General features: G+C 39.4%; 1 protein-coding gene across 6 annotated transcripts in view; it reads right to left on the bottom strand.

Annotated features, from left to right (window-relative positions):
- Window positions 1–11867, bottom strand: part of Ezh2 (enhancer of zeste 2 polycomb repressive complex 2 subunit) — a 64027-nt gene that overhangs the window by 27576 nt on the left and 24584 nt on the right. For all 6 annotated transcript variants that reach the window (XM_021189325.1, XM_021189334.1, XM_021189330.2 and 3 more), the window contains exon 4: window positions 916–1032. In XM_021189325.1, coding sequence (XP_021044984.1) covers window positions 916–1032 — 117 coding nt within the window. The remainder of the gene's footprint in view (window positions 1–915; window positions 1033–11867) is intronic.

The raw sequence follows: 11867 nt of genomic DNA on the forward strand, positions 1-11867 counted from the left end.
GTGTGTGTGTGTGTGTGTGTGTGTGTGTGTGTGTGTGTGTGTGTGTGTGCGCGCGCGCGCACGCGCACATGTTTATGTAAGTGTGAACGTGTAGAGGCCCAGAAGCTATATCCACCTTGAGTTGTTTTGGCCTCGAGACTACTGGTTAGGCTAGGCTAGGCTGTCCAAGGAACCTTTCTCCACCCCCCATTGTTGTATATATACCTGTATACTGCCATGCCAGACTTTTTCATGCATGTATGCATGGAGCCATCTCCCTTGCCCCAAACTGTGTATTTTTATTTAACAATACAAGTCAATAATATACTCTTCAATTTCTTTTGTTCTACTTTTCTTCACTGTTTGCATAAAGAATTAAATATGAGCATTGTATTGCCAAAGCTTGGACTAGTGTTCTCTACAGAGACAATGACCTAATTTGTGCTTTATAAATCCTAAGAGTAGTTCCTAGTTTACATTATTACGTGTGTGTATGTGTGTGTGCTCACGAGCACATGTATGTTTTGAATTTTGGAGACAGGGTCTCTATTGTGTAGCTCTGGCTGTTCTGGAACTCGATATGCAGACTAGACCGGCCTAAACTAAACATGTGCCACTATCTTAATCTTTTCCTGAAAACCATTTGATGAGCAGCTCTCAGTTAACAAAATGGAAAGTCAGGCTGAGGTGAGAGGGCACTTTTAAAGAATAAGAACTAAAGACTTCATCTTTAAATATGTTTACTTCAACTTTTCTTATGAAGAATGCAAAAAAGAACATTAAATGGCTTTTAACTATTAATTTTAAAAAAAATCAGTCCAAGTGCTATCATTCTGATGGCTTTTTAAAATTAATTTTTCCTTATCATGACAAAAATTACCATGTTTTTTATCTAAATACATTATCAAACAAGCAAAAGCTACATTACTTACATACCATAAAATTCTGTTGTAAGGGAGACCAAGAATACATTATAGGCACCGATGCAACTGCATTCAAGGTCTTTAACGGGATGACTTGTGCTGGAAAATCCAAGTCACTGGTGACTGAACACTAAAACAGAACACAAATAAGTAAAAACTTCCTCTTACAAATAAAGAAGATCAACCTTAAGCTATGGTTGGTCATCATACTAAGAACAGATGCTGCATTCTTAAGTAACTCTAAATATAATTTTTATGATGCAAAGGTTCATAAAATCCAAAAAGAATCCTCTTTTCTCTAAGGTGTCTCCTTAGACAGTCTCCATCTTTTGCAAGCTTTTAAACTCCTCCAGCCTTTCTCATACTTACCATTAACAGTTAAAATCAAAAACTATACTCATATTAGCCTCAGAAATCTGATCCGTAGCACGTTTTCTAAAACTTGAGTTTATTTTTAATTCTGATCACCCAAGCACATAGATTAGAATATATTATATATACCAAATATGTCCTAAGATTATGAATTACATTGACCTTATTTCTTTGTTTGTTGAGATGAGGTCCTGTTATTGAATTTAATCTGTAGACCAGGATGTCCTCAAATTCACAATCCTCCTGCCTCAGCCTAAAAGATGCTGTGAATGCTAAGGTAACAGGCAGACATCACTATGGTATATCTAAACCTTATCTTTTCTCTTGCTTTTTAAAAATGTCATATTTTATATAATATTATCAAATAATGGATTAAGAATAACAGATAAGTTTCAATTGCAAAAACATTTTAATCAGCTTTATAACATCTAACTGTTCACAAGTAAGGCACTACATTAAGTACAGTAAATGTTTTATCAGTTATTTCGACTCTAGTTGAAGGCACTTACCCCACTTTGCAGTAAAAAAACTACAGTAAAGAAAGGACAAGGAGTTTGCTCAAGATCATACATGAAGTATACACAGCAAGTTTGATTCTGACCCACTGCCATGACACTTCATATCTATAACACACCTTCTATTCCTTAAAATTCATTTTGGATTGTTTATCATAATAATGATTTAATGTTAAATTTCTGGGGCGTCAAAAAGAGAGAATTTGACCTCCACCAACAGATAGAACTGTGTTTATTAATGCACATATCAAGGAACAGCTTCTCTCTAGAGGAAGAAACTGGGGGGTCTGCGAGGGGCCAAAGCTAGCTGTGACCCTTTATAGGTGTGGGGTGTGAGGCTTGAGTGAGGAAATTGCTGTAGCCTTGGTCACTGCTGTAATCTCTCCTTCCTGAAACTGTTAGCCCAAGGCAAGACAGACTACCCAACTGTAATCTCACAGGAATTCTCTCTCACAACTGAGGCACTCTATCAGACTTCATAGCACACTATTCCTCCTGTATCAGAGGGAAAAACTGCTAATTACACTGTGACACAATGCCTTCTTACCACAGTGACTTAAACAAAAAATGTTGGTTAAAAATTGTTAAAATTTTTGCATCTTTGATTCTAATATGGTAAAAATCTGTGCCCTAATAACCACATTGCTTCCTATCCTGATGAAGAATCCAGCTTTTCTTAAGAGTTCTATTCTCAAATGTCAAGCCCCCATGGCTGTCTCAAAAATAGCTCAGATATGTATTGATGATCTTTAACTAATAAATAGAACAAAATAACAGAACCCATAGCAATCACATATGTACATACGATATACAAATTCAGTGCCTGAGATTTATGTAGGGTGTTTTTAAGTCAGCAAGACTGGGACTGGATGAGGTGAGATTACTCGCACTCAGGCCACATAAGCCTACATGTGTACTCATGTATACCTCATGTGTAGAGCCTTCAGTTCTACATAGCTGCTTGTGTACTCTGACCATCACAGTGAACATTACACACAAAGATGAATCCTGGGCTGAAGAGATGGCTCAGTGGGTAAGAGCACCCAACTGCTCTTCCAAAGGTGCAGAGTTCAAATTCCAGCAACCACATAGTGGCTCACAACCATCCTTAACAAGATCTGTCTCCATCTTCTGGAGTGTCTGAAGACAGCTACAGTGTACTTACATATAATAAATAAATAAATCTTAAAAAAACAACAACAACAAAGATGACTCCTTCCAAATAATAGAAGTGAAAGTGACAAAGTAGTTCCAAAGAACTAAGATAGTGATGTTTCCTTATGTGTTTTCCAAGAGCAAAGGAAAATAACAATACCAAAAGCTCAAAGTCAAGTTAATAAGGTATGAATGGCTTATTAATGTTCTCTTCTTTCCTACTAACTGGCTTCACTCACAGATCCTCATCCCTCCATTTGCTAATCCAATAACTACAGGAACTAACATTTATTGATCACATGCTATGTTCCAGTCACTGTGCTAAATAAGTAACTGCTTATATTCATAATCATAAGTAGGTTCTTTTTGGTTTTTTGTTTGTTTGTTCGTTTGTTTTGTTTTGTTTTTCGAGACAGGGTTTCTCTGTATAGCCCTGGCTGTCCTGGAACTCACTCTGTAGACTAGGCTGGCCTCAAACTCAGAAATCTGCCTGCCTCTGCCCACCTCCACCCAGTTCATAAGTAGTTCTTGTTATGACCTTATGATATAATTTTAACATCACAATCACAAATGGGACTGGGGCCAGAAATTAAATCTTCCTAGTAAGAAAGTAAACTTAGAAGGCAGGACTAAAAGCTAAGTCTAATTGTAACATCCAAGAACTTCCTCAATTTATTGTGCTTTAGTTCTTGCTCTCAGAAGCTCACAGGGAAGATTCACTATAGAGCCTTATAGTATCTGCTATGTGGAATGTGACCACACCCAGTGAGGTCACAGGGGTGTCAACAATAACTCTCCTCTTACTCTATCCCTAGCATATCTTCCTTTCCTTCAACCTGATGAGGTAAATTTAAGTATGAAATAATCTTAATTACTCAATAAAGCATCACATACTACCCAATAATCTTAAATGTAAAACAATTTTCATTTCTTACAAAAAGTTATTAACTTTTGTTTTATATTTGGTGGGAATAAATTAATTCTACATACAAGCTGTCTTAGAGAGACAGACTGGTTCTCCAGCCCTGACTTACCTGTGTTAGCATGTGAATCCAAGGTCATGTGTAAGTCAGACAGAAAATAGTCTATTCAACCATTAGCTAAGGGGATGACTGATTTGCAGAAAACATTCTGGCTATACTAAATGAAAACTGGAAACTCACAGAAGCACAGAAAACAGGAAGGCATGGGTTATAGCACAAACGACACCCCCAGTCCAATATCTCTGCCCCCTTTGTGGTACCCACCACTTTAAAGTTCTGAGTCATCCACAAGTCACCAGGGGATGACTGTAAGGGGAAGAGCATCTGAGGTGAAAGGTAGGATTTTTACCTTTCTACCTCAAAACAATATTCAGCAGTGTCTTAAAACATAAGTTTATGGTGTCAACAGACTATGTTTGCCAATTCTCTGTGGCAGAAAGTTCAGTTCCTTCCAAGCTCTGAGGACACCTATGTGGAGAATGAAGCTGAGCTCTCTGCAGCACCTCTGGATCCTATCCCACACAGCCTCTAGCCATGCTACAACCATACCTCCCTCACTTGTGAAATGATACTGAAATGCCACAGCATTTTCAGGTAAAACAAGTTAGGAATGCTATGTGTTGACTTACAGAGAAGTATACAAAACTTCCAGCTACTTAGCAACTTTACTTTCTTTGAACGTGTTTCACTCTCAACTCTAAATACTCATATCCCTCAGAACAGTACAAAAGCTGTTGACCTCATGAGTCTCCAGAGCATTTCTGCCTGCTCAGTTATACCTCTTGGAGGCCTACTTTAGCAACTTAAATTTCTAATTCTAACTCCAATTTCAGGATCACACAAGACATTATTACAGATAATTCAACAGTGGTAAAGAAAAACAAGTTACCAAGGATGGCACACTGTCAGAGAAACACAGCTTACTGGTAAGTAACAAGGTTCCTCTGAGGTTGGAGACTTACATCAACTAGCTGGTACAATAGGCGACTGTGTGGCTGGAGAGGAAGCCAAGCCAAAAATAGTAGTTGTAGGAGTACACAACCAAACTGAGACTCTTGGCAGAAGACTGGTTCCAAGTAAAAACTGTGTTATGGAAAATCGTAGAGGGAGAGCAGGTGAATGGCCTGCAGGGAAGGGAAAAAAATTAACACATCCTACTATGTGCCAAGCACCACGCTAGAGACTTTACCAAAGTTGACTTTAAAATTCACTACTTCCCTATGAGGTAAATATTCCCCATTTTAGGCAGGACATTCTAAAGGACAATGGTAATAGCCATCCCACCTCTGAATGATCCTTAGCATGAAGGCAGTTAAACCCAGCCTCAAAAAAGTCCACGGGAGTTACATCATCACACCAGCTACCGGGTGGTGTGATCACACATTCTTGGATACTCACTGGCTCATTCAGTTAGTTCATACTGAGACACAATGAACTGTCATTATTTTCAAACATACTCCTATTTCCTATTTCTCCATATGAAAACAAAGAAGAAACAGAAAAGCCAAGACCCGGGAAGAGAACGTGAGTGAAAGGCATCAGCTACTCTCAACTCAGGGAGGCCATCAGCCCAGGAGTGAGTGAAGAGGAGACATCAGCTGTCACCAACCTCAAAGGGAAGCTGAAGATTACTTCCAAGACTACCTTAATTCTTCTTCAGGACTTAAGGAAAGAAAGGGAACAAAATCCAAGTTTTTAACTAGCTAGGCCTTATGGTAAGGGCAATATACATATTTAAATTCAAGACTGCTTTTAGGTGAAACAAGAAGGAAAAAAAAAGGAATGAGTTAAGCAGCATGTGTTGAGGAAGCTCAACAGCAAACACGGTTTCAGAACCAGTTTGATGGGCAAAAGAAGATGACTGAAGGGGACATTCTCAAGAAAAAGTGGCTCTCAAACAAGAGGGTCAGAAATAAAAACAAGAATGGGCCTAACAGGGCTGGTGAGATGGCTCAGTGGGTAAGAGCACCTGACTGCTCTTCCAAAGGTGCAGAGTTCAAATCCCAGCAACCACATGGTGGCTCACAACCATCCTTAACAAGATCTGACTCCCTCTTNAAAAAAAAAAAAAAAGAATGGGCCTAACATCTTCATGCAAGTATTTAATGAAACCTAAGGTTTAAATAGTAGTCTATTCCAGATCCTAACTGCTTCCATTTTTGATATCACACATTTATGTCAAAAAGCCATTACATACTGGAGTCTCCCTTGTAACAAAAGGCTATTATCTTGGATTTCACTTTCATCTAATGTCACTCTTACACAAGCATTTCAAGGTGTGGTGTGTGTGTGTGTGTGTGTGTGTGTGTGTGTGTGTGTGTGTGCGCGCGCGCGCGCTGAGGGAGGGGAGTATTTTTGTTGTTATTTTGCTCTGAAATAGGGTCTCTCTGTGCAGCCCTGGCTGGCAGGGAATTCTCTATTGAGACCAGACTGGCTTCAATCTTATGACAATCTTCCTGCCTTGGCTTCCTGCGTAATGAGATTATATGTAGCTTTTCAGGAGGGTTAGTGTGATGGCTGGTCTTAGTTGTCAACTTCACTACATGTAGAATTAACTAAAACCCAAATGACTAGGTATACCTGTGAGAGAGGTTTTTTTCTTTATTAAATCATTTCAAGTGGGAAGACCCACTTCTAACCCTGATCTTCAGGGTGCGAAGACAGATGCGTCTTTATCCAAGTCTTTTAAGTAAGAAGATCAACACGAGCTGTAGTGTTAGGAAGGCTGAGACCCACTGACAGAGGTTCCCAAGTATGCCTTAGAAGGGATCTTCTCTCTAGCAGTCATAGAGCTCAAGTTACAGAAAAATCAAACCAAAGCCCCCATTATAAGACTGAATAAATTACAAATAAAATTCAAGTCCCAGCCTCAAAGGGTGTCAAAATTAAGGGCATTACTTGTAAAGAATAGGATCCTATACTTGATATGCAGATATGTGGGAGGAGCCTATTGAAGCTGAGAACTTTGAACCCTCAGATTCTCAAGAGTATGCTGTGTAATGACCTAACCTGTAATAGGTAACACAGGAAATCTGATTTTTACGATGGTATGACTCATATGGACCTTTGGTACTGGCTAATCAATCATAGTATGTCCGTCCAGGCATGAAATATTTTAGAAAACCTATTGTATTTTTGTTTGATCTATGTAATCAGAAAAATTCTCAAAACTAATAAAGCCTATATTGGATCATGGCAAAAGGAAATCAGCCCATAAGCCAATTTCTAGACTTGACTCAGTTTGCCAAACCAGAACCCCTTGAATGAGGGGACTGCCAGGTTCCCCTGAAGAAAGACCTTGATAAAATACCTAAGAATTTCACTGTTAACTGTTCTCAAGTCCTTTCCCAGAGGACCCTACAGCCTTTTACAAGGTTAACTGTTCACTGGAGGAAAGGAAACAATCAGACGTCCAAAGATCTATTGGATACTGGTTATGAATTGACACTGGTTCCAAGAGACCCCAAGAAGCATTGTAGCCTTCCAATAAAGTAGGGCCCTATGGATGTCAGGTGGTTAATGGAGTTTTGGCTGAAGTCCGACCCACAGTAGGTACAGTACATCCCCTGAACTCATTCTTTGGTTATTTCCCCAGCCCCAGATGTTTAATTGAAATAGAAATTCTTAGAAGCTGGCAGAATGCCCACACAGGTTCCCTGACCTATGTAGTAAGGGCTATTGTGGTTAAAAAGGGTAAATGGAAGTCTTTTAGAGTTGCTTCTGCTAGAGAGGACAATTAATCAAAAACAGTATCATATCCCTAGAAGAACTGCAGAAATTAGTATCACCATCAAGGACTAGAAAAGAAACAGAAGTAGCGGTTCCCACCACATTTCCCTTTAACTCTTCTATCTGGTCAGTGCAGAAGACAAACAGACATGGAGAATGACAGATGACTATCTAAAACTAAATCAGGTAGCCGGGCGTGGTGGCACCTTTAACAGGTCCAGGCTGCTGTGCGAACTACACTACCATTTGGACCATATGATCTAGCAGAGCTGATGATACTTTGAGGCAGAGGCAGGTGGATTTCTGAGTTCGAGGCCAGCCTGGTCTACAAAGTGAGTTCCAGGACAGCCAGGGCTATACAGAGAAACCCTGTCTCGAAAAACCAAACCAAAACAAAACAAAACTAAATCAGGTAGTAACTCTGATTGTGCTGCTGTACCAGTGTCCTTATTTGAGCAGATTAACACATTTCCTGGTATATGGCATATAGCTATTGATCTAACAAATAACTTTTTCAGTACCTGTCTGTCCATAAGGCCCACTAGAAGCAATTGGTTTTCAGTTGGCAAGGCCAGCAGTATACCTCTACAATTTTCCTTGAGAGAATCTATCACCTCTCCAGCCCTGAGTCATAACTTACTTCTAAGGAATCTTGAACATCTGTCTCTTTTGCAAAATATCACATTGGTTCACTAGATTGGCAACATTATGCTGACTGGGCCAACCAGGCCCAGATCCAGGGCTTTGAGTTAACTAAGCCCAACAGCTATGCCACCTATGAACTGCCAGAGAGAATGAAAGGACTGGTGAAGTGGGAATTTCTGGCTTTGTTGGAGACTCAAATGTGTCCAGTGATATTTTTCTTAAAGCTGTCTATGAGGATGTTTTGCTGAAGCAGACATGTGAGAGGATATTTTGCTGAGAACAGCATGTGCTATTTTTCTGGAAGCTGTCTGGTGAAAGGGCATGTGATGTTTTGCTGGAGTGGGCACTTGAGAGGGCACATGATGTTTTAGAAAGAATATAACTATAACCCAACATACAGTGGACAACACCTGGCATTGGGTCTCCTTGCAGGTCTTCATTGGACTTCCCTAACACTGGTCTTTGTTGATGACACTACTGCATTGGTGTGCCTTGCTTTCTTTGATGATCTTCGCTTGTTGTGCTTCATAGGGACAAGTGCACCAAAGAACTTCTGGTGATGTTCTGGCTGCTTCTTGTAGCTTTGGCAGACTCATGCCAATTGGCAGAGCCTGGTGGTTTCTTCTGGATTGAGCTACTAGGTTGATTTGTGTTTGTTGTTTCTCTAGTTAACTTGTCTGTAGACAACGAAGATTGGAATAGTCCCAAGAAACTGTTCTAAACAGGTCCATGTCCCCCTTGTCCTATTAGCCATTTTCCTCCTCTACCTTTGGTCAGTGGGTTACAAATTTTTATATTTAAAAAATAAAAGCCTATAGGCTGATCCTGCAGATCCAAAGCTCCAGGATCTCCATGACACAGGACAAAACCAGGATATCTAAGAGAGGTCCTGGTGAGAATCTAGTATTCACAATACAGCAGAAGCCAGACACCTTGAACCAGACCAATGACTCATTGCAATGAACATTTGCAAGTACATATGGGTAGGCAAAAGGGTATACTGTGTGACACATTTTGATAAACTATAGTTTCCAATTTTTTCCTTTTGGTAAGGATGTTACAAAGATGGAGCGCAGGTATAAAGGATAGGAAGATGGGTGGGGGTTGGGGTACATGATTTGAAATTTACAAAGAATCAATTAAAAGTATAAATAAATGAATAAATAAATGTCAGCTAAGGCCACATAACCAGTTACAGAGATAAGGACTATAATTTACATAAGTGTTTCTGATATATTTTGTTTAGAATATAAAGATATTTGTGTTTTCTTTCCTCAGTTTATCATGAAATATAACATCAATTAAGAGACTACCAGTGGATTTTTTTATTTTTTTATTTTTTTATTTATTTATTTTTTTTGAGACAGGGTTTCTCTGTATAGCCCTGGCTGTCCTGGAACTCACTTTGTAGACCAGGCTGGCCTCAAATTTAGAAATCTGCCTGCCCTTGCCTCCCAAGTGCTGGGACTAAAGGCGTGTGCCACCACACCCAGCTCGTAGGGACCTCTCTTATCTGTCTGACCTGGTTATTGTTTTCATTTGGAAATTAAGCATGATATAAAAAGATATGATTGTGTGCCAGGTTGATAAGAGGTGGGCTATGATTATTAGGTTTGGCTGTCAAGTTGACTACACTTGAAATTAACTAAAACCCAAATGGCTAGGCCTATCCAGGAGAAATTTTTTTCACAAGTAAATTATTTGAAGTGGGAGACCTGCTTCTAATCTGGATCTTTGGGGTAGAAAGATTCATCTTTGATCTAGGCCATACCATCTGCTGGCTGCCAATATAAAGGACATGGAAGAAGGAAGTTTGTTCTCTGCTTGATTACTCTTGCTCTCACAGGCAATTCCATTTCTTTAGCACTCCGGCATATACTAAAGACCAGATAAGACAGCCTCATGGACTGAACAACTACTAGATTCTTGGACCTTCTGCTGGTGGACAGTCATTGTTGGACTAGCTGGACCATAGCGTGTAAGTCATTATTATAACTGTACCTTTACATAGACAAACAGACTGATTCATTTTTCAAGTTCTGTTCCTCTAGAGAACCCTAACCAATATAATTAGGCTCATTAACACTCTTCTATGCATCCCCTTGAGAAGCTTGACCCTAAATGATAGGATCATAAACAATGATCCTAATCCTATGATAAAACCCAAGACAATCTGACTTGGCCCATAAGGGTAAAAAATATACCCTATATTACATGCTATTCTGCTAAAACCCAGTTTTGTTAAAACACTGGAGATCACAAAATACAAAAAATACAAAATACTCAAAAAGCTAGGTGTGATGGCAGATGCCTATAGTCCCATCACTTGATAGACAGGGGAATAAGGACTTCAAGGGTTCAAGTTGAGCCCAGACTATGAAACCCTGTCTAAAAACATAAATCATAAATCTAAATCATGGGGGGGGATAGTAGGAGGGTGGAGAGTGTTAAATTAAAACACTCAGAAGAAAAGAAAGCAGGAAGTGGGCAGAAGATAGACAATGGGACACCAAGGCATGTGTATGTGCAGTCTTAAGTATTTACATCAATAATGGTGTCGTGGAAAGAAAACTAAACCATTATTACAACTGAAAGAAAAGAAACTAAATGATGAACACAATATTATGTGAGTTCACACTATCTACAAGTTACGGCAGCAAATCTATTTCAAAATCTGAATGAAACAGAGCAACAGAGACTAAACACAGACAAGGCTGTCGTAACCATAGAGTGAGCTACATTTAGATTCTGGCACAGGAGAGCCTGTAGTGTCAGCAGCTTCTGCTAATTTTGCCAACAGATAGTTAAGTGCTCTTTACTGTTGACTGACTAGTCAACATAGTATTGAAGCAACCAGACAGCTAAACAAAAAAGGTTCACCCTACCTCCACACAGTTTATGCCATGAAAATTCCTATGGGTTAAGTGGTTCTTAGAATACAAAACCAAAAACAGAAAACTAAAAAATGTGTATTTTATAATCCAGAAGACTTTCTAAGCCCTTGAGGAACATAAAAATAAAAAATTTTAAAGTATAACCAAATATATCAGAGATAACATGAAAATGTGAAGAATAAAAAAACTAAACCCCAATCTAACTTAGGCCAAATGTCAAAATAACCAAGTACAAAATAAAGAGAAGGGCCGGGAGTGGTGGCGCACGCCTTTAATCCCAGCACTTAGGGGGCAGAGGCAGGTGGATTTCTGAGTTCGAGGCCAGCCTGGTCTACAAAGTGAGTTCCAGGACAGCCAAAGCTACACAGAGAAACCCTGTCTCGAAAAACCAAAAAAAAAAAGAAAGAGAGAGAAGGTGGAAAGATGGCTCCGTGGTTAAGAGCACTGGTTGTTCTTTAAGGAGTCCCAGGTTTAATTCCCAGAACTTGCATGGTGGTCCACAACTATCCAAACTCCAGACCAGGGTATCCAACACCCTCTTCTGACCTCTATGGACACCAGGCACACAAGTGATGAACAGATAGATATACGTGCAACCAAAATACCCATAAACATAAAATAAAAAATTTAAAACACTCAGAAGAATGCAAGGTGCTCATATGCACTCGCGCG

Source organism: Mus pahari, chromosome 2 (assembly GCF_900095145.1).
Source record: "Mus pahari chromosome 2, PAHARI_EIJ_v1.1, whole genome shotgun sequence".
Lineage (NCBI taxonomy): Eukaryota > Metazoa > Chordata > Mammalia > Rodentia > Muridae > Mus > Mus pahari.